The sequence below is a fragment of the Ambystoma mexicanum genome, chromosome 2p, assembly GCF_040938575.1.
Source record: "Ambystoma mexicanum isolate Mex_15411 chromosome 2p, UKY_AmexF1_1, whole genome shotgun sequence".
Classification (NCBI taxonomy): Eukaryota; Metazoa; Chordata; class Amphibia; order Caudata; family Ambystomatidae; genus Ambystoma; species Ambystoma mexicanum.
The window spans coordinates 808,500,986-808,522,287 of NC_090923.1; the positions used below are offsets into that span (position 1 = coordinate 808,500,986).

At 50.7% G+C, this 21,302-nt stretch overlaps 1 protein-coding gene across 3 annotated transcripts in view; it reads right to left on the reverse strand.

Moving 5' to 3' along the window:
- C2PH19orf47 (chromosome 2p C19orf47 homolog) overlaps nt 1–21,302 on the reverse strand; it is a 260,110-nt gene that overhangs the window by 49,229 nt on the left and 189,579 nt on the right. For all 3 annotated transcript variants that reach the window (XM_069644482.1, XM_069644483.1, XM_069644481.1), the window contains exon 8: nt 38–108. In XM_069644482.1, the coding sequence (XP_069500583.1) occupies nt 38–108 (71 nt within the window). The remainder of the gene's footprint in view (nt 1–37; nt 109–21,302) is intronic.

Below are 21,302 nucleotides of genomic sequence, written 5' to 3' on the forward strand. Positions count from 1 at the left end.
CGTGGAAAAACAGATTTACACATGAAAGTAACCTTACCTTTGCTCCAGTGGTAGTGTCTGCCTTCGCCTCTGCTCCAAGACGATCAAACACAGATGTTCGCTGCATTCCTTAATGAAAAGTACATTAAAATTAGAGAAGACTCTCAAACAGTGAATACTATCAAGCATGCCTTTCTTGGAGGGAGCAACTAAAAGGTTTAGAAATAATTTCTATTCAGGCCTTAACCTGCCCAGACAGGAGTGCCTTAAGCGGTCTAGCATCTCTGGTGCAAAAATAGGAAATCAAGGCAACTGGACCACAGAAGAGTTAGCTTCACTACAAAACCCCTCCACAAATGCTCCATTTACTCTACAGCTTAGAAAACAAAGGGGCGGAATAAGCAAATGTATGGTTTGTTAACAGGACAGTATGATGCCTGGTGTACCCAGGGGTGAGGTTATGCTGGAAGCTCAAATGTGCCAAAATACTGCGGGATTGACTTAACTGTACACAAGTACCTGAAGAAAGGCTGAAAAGAGCAGATTGAGCCAGCATTGCCATGTAAATCTAAATATATTTTACAAACAAGGGGTGGACTAAAAACATCTTGTGCAAATTCCGAAATGAAATTATTTAAAAACAAAGGGTCTCGCATGCAAAGCAGCAGCATCAGTACTCAGCAGCATTAGGGAGAATCTATTCCAGCAAGTAAAACAGCATTTTAGATACATTGTGGACATTGTATACTACTCCAGCATGGGGTCTGGCATGTATTCACATGCTCATGAATATTCCCTGTCATGCTGGGAAAGTTTGGTAAAAAAAAAAAAAAAAGTGTTTCAGTTACAAAGTGTATTTCTCTTCTACTGCCCCCATCCTCTCCCTAAGCCCCTCCCTCTGGCAGCCATCTTCAGAATTTTACCGCACGCTTCAGTGTTGGGAGTCCTTGAGTTTTGCTCAGTGAGCTACTTCTCTTTTCGTTTTTCGATGGCAAACGTTTTCTTCAAAAGAGCCTGTATGCTGTTCTATCCACAGCGGGGATCAGTTTGTCAGTGATTTTCAGCACCCCTCTACAGCAAAGATCGAAGTTTCCAGAAGGCCATTGTGCCTACTCCACGCCTCTGACCACGAAGGAAGATCCCTCTTCAGGCCCTGCACCAAGTGCGGGCTGCGGAACGTGTTTGTGGAGGACAAGCACCTCCAATGCCTCAGTTTTCATCCTGACCACAAGGAAGGATAATGCAAGATCTGCCTCGGCTTCTCCAAGAAGGATCGATACAGTAGAGTGGCGGTGTGGCAGAACAGCAAGGCCGCTGCCCTGTGCAGGGTCATGCCTCTCCCAGGACCGGGCGTTCAGGGGAGCGCGCATCTAAGTCCTTTAAAGCGCCTCACCTATGGGGGCCCAAGACCAGGCCAAGCTCAACAAGTAAAGTGCCATCAGGGTCACCGCGCAAGCGGGTCCTGCGATGGGCAGGGCGCTTTCGACATCCCCATCAGCCTCCATTGCCAAGCAGCTATCAAGCTCCACGCTCCAAGAGGAAGTCTCCCAAACCGGCTAAGCTGCGGGAGTGGCCCGAGAAGCCAGGAACAGTGGAGAAGATGGCCGAACTGCCCAAGAAGGCCCAGTTGGCTCAAGAGAAGTCATTAACAATAGAGCTGGTGGTGGCTGCTCTCACGAAGGGACAAGGGGCTGACCCCATAAAGGTATTCCCCACAATGCAGGTGTCCCTACCTCCGAGGTGAGAAACCGCTGCAGTGACTTTGGCGAAGTCTCCTGGCACGCCAGAGAAGAGGATGCCGTCTCTGAGCCTGGCTCAGACAACTCAAGATGGAAAAAAGGGGGTGGGCGGGCAAGAAGGTCCCGGTCCAGCCCTGAGTTGTGTCCCAGGCCATGGACGTTTCTTCAACAGATGACGAGGACCAGGAGCCCTTGCACGCGGGTCACAAGGACGTGGAGGATAACAGTGCGGGGCCAGTGCTCCAATCACGCCAGCTCAGCCGAGAGAAGCATCGCTGGACATCCTGCGACCCTACACACTTGGCGTCGGAAATCCAGAAGAGGATGCTGCAGGGCCCAGTTCCTACGGCCCTCCAGGCCCCCGATCTGCCTCCGGCTAAGTAGAGGCAGCGTCATCCGATGCCCCCATGTCAGCTTCCACATCCGTGTCAGGCGCCCTCTCTCCCGGTGGACCCAGGCACGGGACGGATATGGCGACAACTGACAATATGGTACAGCAGGCAGGTCTCCGCAGCAGAGGGCACCCCCGCCAGGTGAGGTGGGGCCGTTCCATTCTATAGTCCCCAAAGCCTCTGAACTTTTCCAGCTTGCGTCCGAAGAAACCAAGGAGGTTATCTGGTACCAGAGGCGCGAGGCCAAGAAAAAGACCATCATGCCAGTAGCCCTTCTGAACGACGTGTGTGATGAGGGCCTGTCCATCTCTAAGAACCCTTGAACGGCTCCGGCCAAACGGGATAGGCTGGAGAAGTACTGGGTTCTGGAATCCACACCCAAGTACCTGAGGTAGCAACCATCGCCAGACTCTGGTTTCGGGGGCCGCAAGGAAATGGTCAGTGGACCCTTCCTAGTCATCCTCAGTCCCTCAAGACAGCAAGGGGAAGAAGATGGACACCATGGGAAAGCAGGTTATATACACCACGCCGTCCACCATCAAGGCGGTCAATGCACTAGCGATCCCAGCCAGGTATGACAGGGAGATGTGGTACAAGTTGGCCTGATTCTGGAGTTCCTCCCCGCCAACAAGAGGATGAGGCCATCGCCCTCTTCCAGGAGGGGGACGGGGCTTCGGACCATGCCATCACAGTGGCGCTGGACATTGCCGACACAGGATTCTGGTAGATGGGAAACAGGGTCTGCCTCAGTCGTCAAGGCTGGCTGAAAGCCATGAATTCACACCAGGAGGCCCAGGCAAGGGTACTGGACATGCCATTAAACAGATTACCTTTTTGGGAAGGTCGTCGACGAGTCCCTGTAGGCCATCAAAGTGGATACAGAGACAGCCTGCTCCCTGGGCATGCTCCAGCAGCACCCTTCTTAATTTCGCTCCTCCAGAGGATAGTTGAGCAGATCGGCTAAAGGCTGCTCCTCATCGTACCTCCAGCCTTTCAGGAAGCCTACAGAGGCCGTTTGCCAGGCCTACAGTGGAGGGAGTCAGCGCTGCAGGTGCCCGAAAGGCAGGACGGCAGCACCGAAGCAGGCCTGAACCGGTCAGGACGTCGGGGCCCCCCACCCATGCCCCCCCCCAGCTGGCGAGATCACCACCGACAGATGGGTGCTGGACGCTCATCCATCGACATACCCTGTAGTTTCAGCACAGGTGTGTGCGGATCGTCACCCACCCGTGGCTCGGTAGGAGCAGCATATGCCCTCAACTCGTGGAGGAGGTACGGGCCATGCTACAAAAAGGGGGGCTAGAGCTGGTTCCCCCAAACAACTCCGGGGCTCCAGAATCTATTCGATACTTTCTAGTCAAAAAGAAAACGTGTGGCTTGAGGCTCATTCTAGACCTGCAACGTCTCAAGTACCTCCAGTCCCAAAAATTCAGGATGGTCACATTGCAAAACGTGCTTGTCGAACCGGAAGAAGGGACTTCTTGATGTCGCTGGACCTGGAGGATGCCTACTTCCACATCCCCATTCACAAGCACCGAAAGTTCCTACGCTTCGTAGTGCAGGGATGGCACTACCAGTTGAAGGCCCTGCCTTTCGGCCTATAGTCAGCCCCCAGGGTGTTCTCCAAGTGCCTGGCACTGGTGCTGGCCCATCTGCGACTACGAGGGATACACGTGGACCCATACCTCGACGACTGGCTCCTCTGGGCCAGTTCACAAGAGTTAGCCAGACACACGAGACAACCGTCTAGCTGCTGATGGATTTGGGATTCGCTATTAATTATCCGAAGTCCTGCTTGCCACCGTCACAGAATGCACTGTTTCTAGGAGGCAGACTCAATATGGTCTCCTGCCCAGCATCACCCTCAGAGGAGAGAGTAGCGGCCATTCTAGGGAAAGTGCAGCAGCTACTATCAATTAAGACCGCTACGGTGCGGACCATCAAGTCGCTGTTCGGCATGATGTCGTCTTGCATCTACCATATCCAGCTCTGCAAGATACGGATGCAACCTCTTCATGACTTCCTAGACGCTCACAGGATACAGTTGCCCAGAAGCTTAGCGGACAAGATCCCGCTCAACGAGGAGTTACGTCGGGCGATAAGGTAGTAGGGCATTCACTCAGGCACAGGGTTTCAAAGCCCACTATACCAGGAAACAGTCACCACTGGCACTTCCCTGGAAGGCTGGGGAACCCATACCGGACATCTGCATGCCAGAGGCCTGTGGCTGATGAAGGATCTCCACATCAATAGTCTCGAGCTACGGGCAGTGTGCTGGGCCCTCAAGTCATTCCTTCCGTCTCTGAAGGGCAAAGTGGTGAGGATCTTCACGGACAACACCACCACCACCACAATGTTCTACATCAGGAAGCAGGAGGGCACTCTCCAAAGAGGCGCAGGACTTGTGGCGCTGGGCCGTCGGAAAAGAGATGTTCCTTGTTCCTTTTCACCTGGCAGGCGTCAAGAACACAAATACAGACTCCCTCAGCAGAGAATTGCGCTCCAGCCACGAGTGGGTACTTCAGAAGCACCAAGTGGACCACATCTTCATCAAGTCGATCGGTTTGCGACGGCGGCAAACTCCAAATGCAAGAAGTTTGCAAGCAGTTTCCACAAACTGAGGACCCAGGATCGCTTAACCAGGGCTTGGCTCATGAACCCCTGGGGTTTGGAGGATATATGAGGTGCCTGCGGAATGTAGGGAGGTCCTTGCCAAGGCCAGGGCGTTGTCGACTTTGAAGTGCTACGGTTACAAGTAGAAGTGGTTCGCTACATGGTGCCGGTCTCAGGAGATTATCCCTCAGAGGGCACAGCCCTGCAGATTCTTCCATTCTTGCTATCCGTGGCCAAGGCCGAACTGGCGCACACCTCTATCAAGGTGCATTTGGCAGCTATCTCCCACTACACCAGGTCTTGTTAGGAAGAATTCTAATTTTTGTGCTAATTCCCTTCAACCTTAGAGACCCCCAGCTCTTTTGCTGGACTTTAGGACTTGTTAACTTTAACCCTGGAGTGAGTGAGCCCTTTTTCTCACTCATGTATTTTGATCTGGTTTGGATTACGCGTTTTCTTTGTTTTTGGAGTCTGACAAACTTCACAGGCATCTACTTTGTGTATGGTGACAGCTCCTTCAGTGCAATCTAACAGAGAAATACTTTAGATTTTTGCCAAGGTTTGAATACCTTTTCTTGGGTGAACTACAGTTCCAAAGAATAGTAAAGTGAAATTGACTTTATTTACCTTTTTTCTATGAAGGTCCAGCACACCCCATCTTATGTTTAGTGCTGGGGGGTTACTTAGTAGCCCCTTTTCCTACTTACTCATCTAACATTTGGTATGTATCCCTCACTACTTTAAATGGCTGGTGGCAGTGGTTCTATTTTCCAACCATTGGGCTTTTCTACCTGTTAGGCAGAATTGCATGCAGTACCCTCTGGGACCACAACATACAATTAAGACTACAGGTGTAAGCGAAAACCAACCTTTGGTATAGGTCTGTACTACACAGTTTATGGTAGAAAGCTGAGCAGCCAGGCTTCTCTCAAGAGGGAATTTGAGCACTACAAGGATGTTACACAGAGGTCTTACAATCACAGTGGTTCAAGTAGACACTTGCACTCAAGGTTTTTTGGTAAAACACTATTTTATTAGTTATTTAGAAAACAATCACTAGAAGGAGGCAACATACACACAAATATGCTGTCCAGTAAGGGGGTTGGGTGGACCCCCCCCCCAAAAAAAGTGAAAATACAAAAACAAAAAAAAACAAAAAAAATCGACCATTTGTCTTTTGACCAAATGGTGTCGACCATTTGTCCGGTCGACCTTTTTTTTCGACCAAATGACTGGTAACCCACAAATATGACATGCATTACTTACCGTAATAGCATAGCTGGGGATTGTATCTGCTTAGATTCACATGCTTTGCATATGGCCAGACATCCAGTGGTAACTGCAGAGTATTGCATCTGGTCTTTCGGGGACCAAAAGGCGACGGTGGCATAGGCGTGTCTGTAACACTATCCCTATCGTGACGTGTAGTGTACCCAAAATCCCTCACGCACCGAGGTCCCTCTGATTGTATTTTTTCTGCCATGAGGGAGCCCAAGGCTAATGTGAGCGAGTACACGAAGAGAGAAAGTAGTAAGACGTCTATGTTGCTTCCACCTCGAGCGGGGAGGTAGGGACGGCGCATGTGAATCTAAGCAGATACAATCATCAGAAATGCTATTACGGTGAGTAATGCATGTCTTCTGATGCTTGTTAATCTGCTTAGAACCACATGCTGTGCATAGACTAGCGAGTAGTACCCGGAGTTGGAGGTGGTTTGTGAGAAGGAACACTAGAGAAAAGAGGTCTTAGTACTGCTTGTCTGACCCGAGAATCAGACCTTAAATGTGTCTCTAGGCAATAGTGTTTTGTAAAGGTGCGTACAGAACTCCAGGTTGCCGCTTTGCAAATGGACTCTAGGGGAACATTTGCAATGAATACTATGGAAGCCCCAGTGCCCCGAGTAGTGTGCTCTAGGCTTGAAGGGCAGTTCTCTCTTAGCAAGAAAGAAAGTGATGCATTGGACAATCCACCTTGAGATAGCTGATTTAGAGACAGAATCCCCTGCTCTACCAGCTGCCACACAAATGAAAAATTGGTTTGTTTTTCTCAGTGATTTTGTTCTTTCCAGGTAAAACATAACTGCTCTGCACACGTCTAGTGTGTGTAAGCTTCTTACGGCCATGGTAGTGGATTCTGAAAAAAGGTAGGTAGTTCGATCGATTCGTTCACATGGAACTTCGAGATGAATTTAGGCGCAAATCTGGGATGAGTGCGCAGAACTACCTTATCCCTGTGCACTCTAACAAAAGGGTCTAGAACAGAAGGGGCCTGTAGTTCGCTAACCCTTCTAATAGAAGTGATAGCCACTAGGAAGGCCGTCCTGTAAGGTCTTTTAGACTTGCTTTATGCATTGGCTCAAAGGGCAGTCCCATGAGTCTGGTTAAAACCACATTTGGATCCCATCCAGGAGCTGGGTGAGAAATAGGATGAATCCTCTTAATCCCTTCCATAAAGGCATTAATCACCAGAATTGTCCACCACAACAGCTTCTGTTGTAACATGGTGTAAGCTGAGAGAGCAACAAGAAGAAACTTTAGGGAATTGAAGACCAATCCTGTGTCTAACAAATGGGTTAGGTACAGCCCAATGAGTGTGGGTGAGCAATCGATGGGATCGACAACCTTGGCATTACACCAAATGACAAACCGTTTCCATTTGCTGCAATAGCGGGTGTTAGGTTTCCTAGCTTCCCTGAGAATGTCCATGCATCTGAGGGAGCTGAAGGTGTCCAAGCTATGACCTCAGGAGCCAGGCTGCTAAGTTCAGAGTTTCAGGGCATGGGTGTAGGCCCCCCCCCCCCCCGTCCTGAGAGGACATTTTGTACGTGCAGGGTTGTTGTACTGGTGGGGAGAGGGACATTTCCATTAGATGAGCGAACCAGGGTTGGCGTGCCCACATGGGGGCTACCAATATCATGGGGACTGGCTCGTGGTACATTTTCTTGAGCAGGGGAGTCCGGGGAGGGGGGGGGGGGGGGGGTTTGGGGAAGCAAACAAATTTCCCTGACCATGTTATCCAGAGACCGTTCCCCTTGGAGCGGTACTGGGGGGTAGCTGGAGGCGTAGTCTTGGCATTGGGCATTCCCCTGAGTTGCGAACATGTCGATCTCTGGAGGGGCGGTGAAGGTTTTCCCCTTCAAGAGGTTTTCCCTCAACCATCACTGCAGGGAGAGAACGAGGGCTGGCGAGACAACTACCAGATCTTCACATGGTCCGCTGGCCTGACACCACTGGCTGTTGAGCCACTCATGCATGTGACGCATGTGCAGCTGCTCGTGGAGAACCAAGTATATGCATGACGCCATCATACCTAGCAAGGGCATGGCCTTCCGCACCGTCACCTCTCGACTGGCTACCTATTGAGGGATCTGAAAAAGCATGTTCTGAACCCTCTTGTTGGAGGGGAAGACGAGGCCGCCCTTTGTCCGGATTATAGCCCCCAGAAATTGTTTTACTGGACCGGGGACTCCACTGGATTTTTCTCGTAGATGGAGAATCCCAGACTGAACAGAAGGTCTACGGTCTTCTGGGTGTTCAAAAAGCATGTGTCCTAAGAGTCCCCTTTTATGAGCCAGTCATTGAGGTAAGGATAAACCGGGACGGACAGTATGCACAGGTTTGCTGTTGCCACTGCCAGGACCTTTGTAAATACCCTTGCCGCTGAGGCAATGCCGAAGGGGAGCACTTTGAATTGGTAATGGCTGTCCTCGATCATGAACCCTAGATATTTCCTGCGCGCTGGCAACATTGAAATATGAAAGTATGCATCTTTCATGTCCAATGTTACCATGTGGTCCCCCTGTTTGGATAGTGGGATCACCTCCTGTAGCGTTACCCTACGAAACTTTTGAGGTTTTATGAATTTGTTCGTTGGCCGCAGGTCTAGAACAGGGCGCATGGTGAGGTCCTTTTTGGGTACAAGGAGGTACACTGAATAAACACCCTTGTTTACCTGACTTGCACTGGACTGCCCGCGAAAGGACCAGTGAGAACCACTTGCCCTTTGGGGGGGGAGGTTTCCGAGTTATTTGTTGCAAGGACTTAAGAGTCCCATGCTCTTTCTTGGCCGTCTCTAGGGTATCGTCGACCGCTTTCCCTAAGAGATTGGTGTATTCTATGGGTTTGTTGATAAGAGCAGCCTGTGTTTCATGCTTCAACCCCGAGCTGCGAAGCCAAGCGTGACGTTTGAGAAGAGTGCCCTGGGCCAGAGACCTGCCTGCCTGATGTCTCAGCAGTGTCCAGAGTGTTCTGGATTATATTCTGATTTACCTGCATGCCCTCAGCACGATGTTGAGAAGCCTGGACCTAATGGGTTCCGAAACCTCCTGGAGACCACCTTGTACAGGGTTCCATTGTGCGTCTGCATGACTGGCCTGCAGCGTGGTGTTATTCGCTATGCGTGTGGTGTATGCAGCTGCAGAGGTAACACGCTTACCTAGGGCGTACAACCTCTTGGATTCCTTATCCGGAGGTGCCTCCCCCATAGCAAGGGGTACTCCTGCCCGTTTCCGGGTGGTAGTGACTACCAAGGAGTCGGGGTGGCGTGGCCGTTAATATATTGAGGGTCCGAAGGAGCTGGCCGAAATAGTTTTTTTCCACTCTTGGGTTCACTGCCCGGTTCTGATGAGCTGGCGTGACTAGGGAGGTGGCCAATCTTCTTTAAACCAAATTTAGGAGGGGAATGGCTTGGCATGAGGGGGTTTCTCCTTGAGAATGTCCTCCACAAAGTCTTGTTTGGTACCGCCTCCTGTGTAGTGATCTGAAAGTGATCTGCTGCCTTCCTTAAGATGGCACTGAAAGCCATTTGGTCGTCTACAGGCGAGCCCTGGTGAGCCGGGGTGGATGGAGGAGAATCCAGACATAGAACATCAGTGTCCTGATCTTGCGTGGGGAGCGTCCATGGCTCTGTTTCCACTTGTTGAGTGTCCGCCAAGTCATCCATGGCATCCGCCTGGTCTTCAGTGTAGTCCTGCAGGAAGGGTCTTCTTCGCTGTATATGTCCTGGTAAGTGTCCATCTGGACCACATCTTGATGGTGGACAGAAAACTAGGGCCAAGATTCAAGATTTTCTTGGAAACGTGAAGCTGATCTTAAGATACGGTCCTCACGAGATCTCTTAGGGGAAGGATGCTCAGAAAGCGAGAATCCTTCCACGACGATCCATGCGGCCTTCAAATTTCTCCCTTGTCCACTTAGAGGAACCAGAAAGGGCCTAAAGGTGGAAAAATGTCATTTTCAGCCCTTTGGCATCAAAGTTTGTCTCCAAGGGTGTTGGACAGAGGCTCCCGACCGTCCCCGTAGATTTCGCCAGTATCGGGGCACCATGGCGTGTCTTTAGACTTGTCTGCGGCCTTCCCCATGCGTTTTGACGGTGTAGGTACCAGCCCGACTGCCGAAGTAATACCCGCGATACTGTCTTCAATCTCCGCCAAATCGGCGCGAGTTAACTGGTTCGAAGGCTTATTGGAAGATTTACCGCCTACCGCAGCGTTAGAGGGCCTAGCGGTAGAGTTTTCGCCTGGAGGCCTAGTAGTAGGTTTTGTTCCTACCGGGCCTTTAGGGCCTGTTTGAGCGTCAAATGACTGTGCTTCGACGTGTAAACCCGATTTAGGGGTAGCACCCTTGTTTTTGGTGTGACCAGTTGCAAGACGCTGCTGCGGATGTGGGGAAGGCTGCTGATCTACCCGATTAGAGGAAACCGCCGAAATTCTCGACAACCCAGTTGGCGCTTTCACCTTTTTCGACAGAGTGCATAGTGTTGTTTTGGTACGCCCCTGTCGCCGGGTGTTTTCCCTGAAGCGAGACTTGCGTCAGGCCTTAAAGGGTCAGGGACGGGGGTGGTGGACCTAGAAGTGTCTGCCTCAAGGTCTATAACATCCGATATGCATGTTTAGTCATCGGAGGTGCCCCCATTACTTTGGGCGGGTGTGGCGGTGGGGGAAGAGGGTTCAGCCGCTTTACACGGCGCTCCTTAAGGGTCTTAGGCCGAAGGAGCTTACAAGCCGCACACTGCTTCTCGTTGTGATCTAAGGGGAGACAAGAATTACATGTTCTGTGCTAGTCTATCCACAGGTATGTGACCCTACACTTAAGGCAGAACCCAAATGGAGTCCTTGCCATAGCGAAAGGTATAAAGGTATAAACAAAGATGACCAGACCTAGAGGGCAAAGGGGGGGGGGGGGGGGGGAGCAAGACAACGAAAGATATGGCAACCCCAACGCCACTCTCCCTACTTTGTAGGCCGGCCAGAGGGCCCGGCCACGTGGATGTCTTAGGCGCCGAAATCCACTGCCGTAGAAACTTCCCGCAGTCTTCGTCGAAGTTCTTAATCGCCGTTAAAGTGACTTATAAGGGAACAAGCGACAAAGTCGGTATAAAGATAAACAATGTCTCTTATTTAAGAGCTCCGCAATAGGGCGACCAGTTATCTGGGCGGAAAAAAACAATTTGAGGGACCTCGGCGCGTGAGGGATTTTGGGTACACTACACGTCACAATAGGGATAATGTTACAGACACGCCTATGCCAACATCTCCTTCGGTCTCCGAAAGACAAGATGCAATACTCCGTGGTTACCACTGGATGTCGGACCATATCCACAGCATGTGATTCTAAGTGGATTAACAAGAATCAGAAACTTCAATACCAAACCAATACGTTTGAGTAAATTAGGTTCCCCTAAAATAGGAGCAAAATGGCATTTCAGTTACTTTGAATGCGAGTAAAAGGGCACAACTTAATAAAATAGACCACAAATATTTTCTTAGGCAGTGCAAATAGTTTCAGTTCACTAGAGGACTTGATTCAGTTCAATAGGCCTAGGCCAAAGTCAATGGACTAGTGTCTTGGATAGGAAAGAGCAGTTCTTGTAGTAAACGTTAAAGTCTTTGTCATTGTTATCAGAGTAGTTTGTATGAAAAAGAATCAGATGTTGGGTCACAAGCTGATTAGGCCTGCAAGGTGGGAAAGTTCCATGAACTTTCACCGTAAGAGGTACGTTCTCTCAATCGGGTTGGCACAGTACCTTAATATGAAGAACAAGATGCAGCAGAAGACGTTAGTTCCTGCAGATCTCACTGTTCCTGAGCCTCAGTGGTGGGGACAAGAGGGAGGACGTTGGGGGGACTCCAGCACTGCGCGGGATCGCCGAAATATGCGGACAAAATGGAGTCACTTCAGTTCGAGTAGCTGTCACCAAGTACAGAAGCTGGTGTCCTTCCACCTGGTTAATCCTAACAAGCTCCAATAATGGTATCGAGGCAGCTTACGAGTTGATTGGTCCCACCAACTCAAAAGAAGTCGTCCTTGAAGGGGCTTTCTCTGTCGAGATGAACTTGGCAATTCGGACCTGCAGCAAGGTTTCACCGGACAAACCAACGGTCCAGGAGTTGCAGCAGCCATCCTCTTCCAGCTTGTTTTTGGTTTTCGTTCCAGTAGTCGACGCTGCTTTCCAGTCCAAGAGACTCGCCTTTTAAATAGTTTTCTCCCTTTCATTCCAGCCTAGCTGCCACTCACCAAGCAGGGTGGCTGTCCTCGCCAGACAGTCAGCCAGCCAATCACACCTGAGTCCATTTGGGTCTCCTAGGAGACTAAGAACCGAAAGTTTCGGGCACCTCCCTCACTTCCTGCCCACCCTAGTCACAGACGCCAGTCCTGAAGCCTGCCAAAGGAATAGAAACAGAGGGACCAAACCTAGTTTGGCGTGTAGAGACAAACACTAGAAGGACCATTCCAAAAAGAAACGGCAAAAAAAGAAGACCGGGGCCTGTTAAAAAAAAAAGGGGCTTAATGCGTCATCTTGAAAAACATGGCTCCCGTGATTTTTAGCTACTGTGTTCGCGGTCGGGAAAAATCATGGTAGTTTGTAGCAAAACCACTGCCACCAGCCATTCAAATAGAAAACGGTGGCATTTGACTGCAACATGAGTTTCTAGACAAAGGGGATACCAGGTAACCCTTAAGGCACTCTATAAGAAGATAGCGTGTGCTGGGTCTAGGAATTTAAAGAGACTAGTAAAGTCAATTTAACCTTACATTCTCTGGGAAACAGTAGTTTATCCCAGAGAAGGTATTTAACCCTTTGGGAAGTCTAAAAAGGAATCTTGTGTCACTGCACTGAGGGTGCTGTCTAACACACATGAAACGATGCTTATGGAGTTATCTTAAAACTCCATAATCAAAGAAAACAAGAGTAACACATTAAAATACATGAGTGGGGGGAAAAAAGGCTCACACTCTTTCCAGGTAAAGAAATCAAGTCCTCAAAATCCAGAAAAGTTGCTGGGGATCTCTAAGGTGAAAGGAATTAGGACATTTATGAGAATTCTCCCCAACACTACCTCAGACTGAATCCTCAACTGCAGTATAGCGCCCATGAGTGACCTTTGTGTCAAAATCACCCCGGTCTTCTTTGTTTGCAAGTCTTTCTTGAATTTTACTCTGTGCGCCAAACCAGGATTAACCCCTTTGTTCGTTTCGCCTTTGGTGCGTTTCAGTACTGAAACGTGCCTTTGGCTCCAGTGAGCCTGGCAAGGCAGGAAGTGAGAGGTGCCCAAAACACCTCTGTCCTTAGTCTCCAGGGTAACCTGAATGCACCCAGTCTTGATTGGCTGGCTGTCCTTGCAGGACAGCCACCCTAATGTATGAGTGACAGCTAGGCTGTGCATGAATGGGTGAAACCTGCATATAAGGTCAAGCTTCTTGGACTGAAGACAGTCGACCACTGGAAGAAACATGACAAAGGAATCGTGAAGAGAAGCTTGCTGCAACCTCCTGGACTGTTGAACTGCCTGGTGAAGTCCTGCTGCTGTGCTGAAACTCCATTTTCCTAATTGACAAGAGAAGCTCCGGGAGTGATTTAGTGGGACCAACTAACCTAGACGAAGTTTGCTGGAGGACCTTCGCCAACTGGCTGTACTTTCTTAGTGCTGCTGGAACAGAGCGCCAGGGGTGGAGAAATCCGTAGTCAAGTGCAACGTCCAAGTCGGCCAAAAGCTCCAGGAGTCTCCAAGCTCCAGTCACCTCACCAGAGAGCTGGACTCAAGGAAAGAAGGAAGCCCAACCGGTGTCCAAGATCTGCGGTGGTGCGGTTTACTGCGTGCTGAAACCGTGAAGTGCTGGTGAATTGAAAAGAGCTTGTAGCTGTCGCCGATCTCCGAACTGCTGTGCCCCCACGACTGAGGCCCATGAACACAGGATCTGCAACACTACAACCAAGACAGAAGCCGGCTCCATCCCCTTCTAACCTAAGGTACTGTTCTGACTAAGGGGTACTTACCTCTTTGTAGCTTGCTTTTCTCCGTTGAGACTTGCAGTAGCTGCTTTTCTAGAGTTGATCTCCGCTCTAACTTTCCAAAAGTATAACAGCTGGAGGCCCAACACTGATTTTCTATAACTCTCGAACTTTGTGCACCACTTTTTGCTATCTAAGAAGTGCCTCGGTTCCATAGACTTTGTTCCAAATTGACAGAATGTCCTGGCTCCCTGCAGACTCTTCCGGTCCACTGACCAATTCTTACTGTCCCTCATAGGTGATACGTTGGTTTTGAACTAATATTGCTGGGAAAGATTTTTATCTAGACTTCATTGGGAGATTTAAAAGTGCTCACATGCTCTGAACCAGTTAACCCTTTTCCTTTGCTTAACCTTTCCTCTTTGCCAACCTCAGAAATTTTACAAAGTACTCTAGGGATATATAAATGCCAATACTGCCCTAGTTAGTGAAGTCACTTCAGGGTGTAGGAAGTGTGTATGAAGCATCTCTAAAGAGCATCTACTGGCGTTGCCTTGATTCTGAGAAAGTATTTTGAAGTTTATTTTTATTGTTGCACATTGCCCTTTTTCAAGAATGCTCATTTAAAACGGACCGATAAATTATTATTTTGCTAGAAAACCTTGAGTGCAAGTGTTATTTGGATACTTTTACTTGTGGATTTCGCTGCTACAGCTCTACAACGCACATTTACCCCACTTGAGATAAGTCTGGCTGCTCAGTCAAACTACCAACTTGAGTAGTACAGACCTATACCAATAGGTGGGTTACCTAATACCAAGAGGACAAGACGTGTGTAGTCTCCCAGAGGGCTACTGCACCAATTAATGCCTAAATGATCTCCAAGAAGATCTTCACTTTGGTCTCTGACTCGTCAAGGAATTCCTCTCCGCTATCTTTTTCTCTACCTGTGGTGTCCCCCAGGGGTCTAACCTCTCTCCCTGGCTGTTCAATTCCTGACACTCCTTGCAAACTTTCAGTGCTATGTGGATGACACCGAGCTCATTTTCAGGCTACCCTCGGCTGCCTCCTCTCCTTCACTCATCTCGGTCTGTTTGCTATCCAGGAGTAATGTGTCGCAAATATCCTCTGCCTTAATGCCAGTAAGATGGAGTTTCTCATCGGCACACCAGCTTCCTCCTTCCCTGTAGCTCTCTGGCCGGCCTCTCTTGGCCCTCTTCCTGCTCCCACCCGTGAGGCTAAAAACCTTGGGGTCATCTTTCACTCCACACACTCCCCTCCTCACATCTCTGACGTCTCTAAGAAGTCACACTACCAGCTGCACCTACTTAGAGCTATTCTCCTTTTCCTCTCCCCCTCCGCCCCCCCAGAAGCTCACAGTCTCCAGAGCTCTGGTTCTCTCTAGGCTGGACTATTGTAACAGCCTCTTTCTAAATATGCCTGCTTCTACTCTCCGCCCCCTGCAACTTATCCAGAAAAGGCCTGCGAGACTTATCCTCCACTGAATCTGCCCTCACCTATGTCCTGAACTCTCTCTCCTCACGGCTCGCTATGCTAAGCAATCTTCAATCCTTGCCCTCCTCGACCTCTCCGCTGCTTTTGATACTGTCGATCACCCCTTACTTCTTAATACTCTTTCCTTCTTTGGCTTCAAAGACTCAGTTCTTAATTGGCTCTCCTCCTACCTCTCCAACCGCTCATTCGCCGTCTCTTGGGGTGGTCAAACCTCCTCCACCTTCCCTCTAAACTATGGTGTTCCCCGGACCCTTCTTATTCTCCCTCTATTCTTCACACTCCTCTTATCTCCCTCTTGGAATTTCTCACCATTTCTATGCCGATGACTCGGCTGTTCCTCTCCTCTTTCTTCACCCCTGACCTGCATCTTAAACTCTCCTCCTGTCCCACTGCCATTACAAAACGGGATGTCATTGCATTCTCTCTCTCTCAATACGTACAAAACTGAAGTCCTTTTCTTCCCTCCCAACAAACTTCCTCCTCCCTCCCCCCTCCTTTCATTCTTTTCCCCCCTGCCGATCTTCCTATTTCCGCCCACGCGAGGAATCTAGGAATCTACTATAACTCTTCCATGTCCTTCACTAACCACATTTCCCGCACTACTCGCTCTGGTCGCTATCACCTCTTTAATATCCATAAAGTCTGTTCTTCTCTTACTTCCATGCTACTAAACTCTTAATCTCTTCCCTCATCTTTTCTCTCCTTTTCTACTGTTCTATCTTTTTCAGTCTCCCCTCTCGCCCCCCCCCCCCCTTAAATCCTTTTACCACTCTGGCGTCCACACCCTCTGTCTTCTCTCTCCCTATGATTCCATCTCCAATACACTTACCAACCTAGGCACGTTTCCCTTCCACTCCCAACTTAAATACCATTCCCTTTGTCTCGTTTTTAAGTCTCTTCATGACCTTGCCCCTCCCTTTCTATACCCCCTCTCGCGCTCTACACTCCGCTGATCACTTTTTACTCTGTTCCCCATCTCTGTGCCTCCACATTTCCGCTCCTTCCAACTCCTTGCCCCATTACATTGGAACTCGCTCCCTTTCTCTATCCGCTCCATCTCCACCTATTCCTCCTTAAAAAAAACTCCTTCACCCTCCTCCCTGACTTCTATCCCCTTCCTCCTCTTTTCCCCACTCCTCCTTCCTGTTCCTTCATCTCTTCCCGTCTCCCCTCCTTTGACTGCCACCCTCCCTTCTACTCCCTCTCCCCTTTCCCTTTCTTCCTTCCCATACCTCTCCTCTTCCTTCCCAAATGCAAATTGTTCTACATGCTGCTTTTCTGGTTTGAATCATGTTTATTTTATTGCTTCTATGTTCCATGTTTAATGTATTCTGGTGGTTATGCTGTAAAGCGCTTTGGTGTAAAGCGCTATATAAATAATAAAATACAAATCCTTGGCCTTAAGCCCAGGGATCATGACTCTCCTGGACTGAAATCTCTGTACTGGGTCCCAGTGGCTGCGAGGATTAAATTCACTTACCCATACACTTGCCACATGCTGGGCGTTTATTTACTTATTATCTTTGCCTATGTACTGCACTGTCCCTGCCCCCTTCCCACGCAATCTGAATGACACCTGGCCTAGTAGGATCGTTGTCGTCCTCCCTCTGTTCCCCTCCCTTGCCTCGCCGCGCCTTGAAACACTTGTGTATAGGCGCATTATAAATGCCATATATAAAGGCTCTGGCGTGGGAACTCAACGTGGTGCTGACAAGGCTTATGGGGGCCCCTTTCAAGCCTACGCATCGGGCCCCTCTCAAGTTCCTCTCGTGGAAAACAGCTTTCCTTGTGGCCATCACCTCTGCCAAGAGGGTTGGTGAGATCCAGGCCCTAGCCTGCTAACAGCCATATCTGAATTTCCACGAGTCGAGGGTGGTGCTGCGGATGCACCACTCTTTCATGCTGTACTGCCCACAGCCAATGACAGCCCTCTACCTAAGCCCAACATCTGGCAGCCATCTTCAGATTTGGCAGCACGCAAAGTGGCAGTAGGACCAAGAGAAGTACCGCAAAGGGGCAGGCGGGGTGGGTTCATATGTCAATCCATGCCAGAGAACAACAGTTGCAGGTAACATGTTCCTTCTCCAGTATGCAGTCTGGCATGGATTCTCATGAATAAAGAATACATTGCAGTACACACATGCACAACCACGAGAGGTGGCAAGGCTCAACAGAAGCAATCTCTTACCTCCTCACCAGGCTCACCTTCAAGTGAATAGGTTGTGCAGCACTGCTGGGTCGACTCTGGACTCCTCCCTGGAATCCCTGCCGACACAGAATCTCGTTAAGGTATGCGTCAACCCCTACGTAGCAGCCCTGCAAAAGTCAAGCTGGGGCAGACCAGACAGGAACGCAGTTGTAGCAGCGACTGCTCTGGTAGAATGGGCGCTGACGGCTAGGCAGCTGTCGGTTTGCCAACCGGTGAGATTGAGTGATGCAGCCAGAGATCCACCTGGAAATGGAAGCCTTGGACAGGGCCTTCCCATGGTTCACAGGACCAAAGTTCACAAAAAGCTGAGAAGTTTTCCGGAAACTCTTCGAGCGGGCCACATAAAACTTCAGCGCTCGAGCCACATCCAGCTAGTACAAAGTCCTTTCAGCCAGCGACGAAGGGGTCGAAAAAAACAGGTAACGCCAAAGGCTCTTTGAGATCCAATTCCGACGGAACCTTGGGCATGAATGAGGGGTGCGTACGCAGCACCACCCGAGTCTCGTGGAAAGTCAAGCAAGGCCACTTGCAGGACAGGGCCTGGATCTCACCAACTGTTCTTGCAGAGGTGATGGCGACGAGGACAGAAATTTGAGCGGAGCTGAATGCATAGATTCTAATGGGGCCCCCATGACCACCACGTTGAGATCCTACGCTGGGGCCAGAGTATTCACCGGCAGGAACGAATGGAATAGTCCCTTGATGAACTCTTTGACAAGACAGTGCGACCATAGCGAAGACCGTCCCGGACACCTGGTATGGCGGGAAATAGCCGTCAGATGTACCTTAGAGGCGTGTGCCAGCCCCGATTTAGCAAATGACAGTAAATACAGTACTTGAGGGGCCATGACCCTCAGAGGGTTGATCTTCTGCGACCGACACCAAGTCGCAAAACGCTTCCATTTGTGTCCGTAGCACTTCAAAGCAGACGACGCTGTGGCCTTGGCGAGTACCTCCCTGTAGTCCGCCGGAAGCTCGTAACCACTGAACTCCAAAGCTGCAGGAGCCAGGCCTTAATGTTTAGCGATCCTGGTTCGTGGTGCCGAATCGCACCTCCTTCCCTGGCAAGGAGGTATGCAACTACTGACAGCTTGACTGGAGGGGAGGTTGACATGCTGAGAAGGTCCGGATACCAGATCTGCCTCGCCGGTGCAACAAGGAGTATCCTGCACCGGAACCGTATGAGCCAACTTTTGACTTGGTAGTGGTAACGGAGAGAACGCGTACAGAAGGAACAAGTTACTTACCTGTAACTGTTGTTCTCCAGCATGGGTCTGGCATGGATTCACATGCGAACCCTCCCGCCTACCCCTCTGCGGCTCTTCACTTGGTCATACTGCCACTTCACGTGCTTCCAAATCTGAAGATGGCTGCCAGAGGCGGTGCTTAGGTAGAGGGCAGTCATTGGCTGTGGTCAGTATGACGCAGAGACCAGTGATTGGTTATTACTACGAAAGACAGATCAGAAACGAAACTGATACTGGTTTTTTCTTTACCGAGGATTCCCAGCCTGACGGTGGGGAATATTCATGAGCATGTGAATCCATGCCAGACCCATGCTGGAGAACAACAGTTACAGGTAAGTAACTTGTTCCTTCTGTACGCGTTCTCTCCGTTACCACTACCAAGTCAAAAGTTGGCTCATACGGTTCCGGTGCAGGATACTCCTTGTTGCACCGGCGAGGCAGATCTGGGGTCTGGCATGGATTCACATGCTCATGAATAAAGAATACATAGCAGTATACACATGCACAACCACGGGAGGTGGCAAAGGCTCAACATTAAGCATAGCATCAAACTCAACATTAAGCATCTTACCTCCTCACCAGGCTCACCTCAGGCGAACAGGTTGCGCAGCACTGCTTGGCCGACCCTGGACTCCTCCCTGGAATCCCGATCGACGCAGTAGAACTTCGTGAAGGTGTGCGTCGACCTCCACGTAGCAGCCCTGCATATGTCCAGCAGGGGCACACCAGAAAGGAACGCCGTGGTAGCTGCGATCGCTCTGGTGGAATGGGCTCTCGGACGGCCGGGCAGAGGTCGGTTTGCCAACCGATGACAGTACATGATACAGCCGGAGAGCCATCTGGAAATGGAAGCCTTCGAGAGAGCCTTCCCCTGATTGACAGGTCCAAAGTTCACAAAGAGTTGTGACGTCTTCCGAAAACACTTCGTGCGGTCCACGTAGAACTTCAGCGCTCTAGCTACATCCAGCGAGTGCAAAGTCCTCTCAGCCGGCGACGAAGGCGACGGGAAGAATACAGGCAACACCAAGGGTTCGTTGAGATGGAAGTCCGACGGTACCTTGGGCATGAAGGAGGGGTGCGTCCTGAGCACTACCCTCGTGTCGTGGAAAGTCAAGTACGGGGCCTTGCAGGAAAGGGCCTGGATCTCTCCCACTCGTCGTGCGGAGGTGATGGCCACAAGAAAAGCAGTTTTCCACGATAGAAACTTCAACGGAGCCGAGTGCAGAGGCTCGAACGGAGGTCCCATGAGCTTGGTCAGCACCACGTTGAGCTCCCACGCCGGGGCCGGAGCCTTCACCGGCGGGAACGATCTGAACAGTCCCTTCATGAACTCTTTCACCAGGCGATGAGACCACAAGGACGTCCGCCCCCGTGGTTCTGGTGTATCGGGAGATCGCAGCAAGATGAATCTTGATGGACGCGTGTGCCAGGCCAGCTTTGGCCAGCGTCAGCAGGTACGGCAGTACTTGGGGAGCCGTAATCCGTAGAGGGTTAATCTTCTGTGCGTGGCACCAGACAGAGAACCTCTTCCATTTGTGTCCGTAGCATTTAAGAGTCGAGGACGCCCTGGCCTTTGCAAGAACCTCTCTGCAGTCGGCCGGTATCCTCCAAACTCTAGCGCTGCAGGAGCCAGGCCTGCAAGTTCAGCGACTTCGGGTCGTGGTGGAGGATGGCGCCTCCTTCCCTGGAGAGTAGATCCGCGTCCGCCGGCAGCTTGATCGGCGGGGACGCTGACAAGTCCGGGAACCATATCTGCCTCGGCCACGAGGGTGCGACGAGGATCATCCTGCACCGTGACCTCTTGAGCAGGTTGACTAGCCGGATTAGCAGAGGCAAGGGAGGGAACGCGTAGAGGAACAGGCCCTCCCAGGGGAACGAGAAAGCATCGCCCATGCTCCTCGTCTGGGGAAACCTGCTGGCGAACCTCCGGCACTTGGTGTTCGTCGCCGTCGCGAACAGGTCGATCTGGGGTGTGCCCCACCGTCGGAAGAGGCGATCCACCAGATCCTGCCGTAGTTCCCACTCGTGGCACGAGCGCAGCTCCCTGCTGAGTGAGTCGGCGATGGTGTTTTTTATCCCTGCCAGATGAAACGGCACCAGAAAAATCCTTTGGGCGACGGCCCAATGCCACAGGTCCTGCGCCTCCTTGGACAGCGCTGGGGACCTGGTTCCGCCCTGTTTCCTGATGTAAAACATGGTGGTGGTGTTGTCGGTGAAGATCCTCACCACCTTGCCCTTGAGGGACGGAAGGAAGGACCTGAGGGCCCAAAACACTGCACGGAGCTCCAGGACGTTGATATGCAGGGACTTCTCCGTCGGGAGCCAGAGTCCCTTTGCGTGCAGATTTTCGGTGTGCGCTCCCCACCCTTCCAGGGAG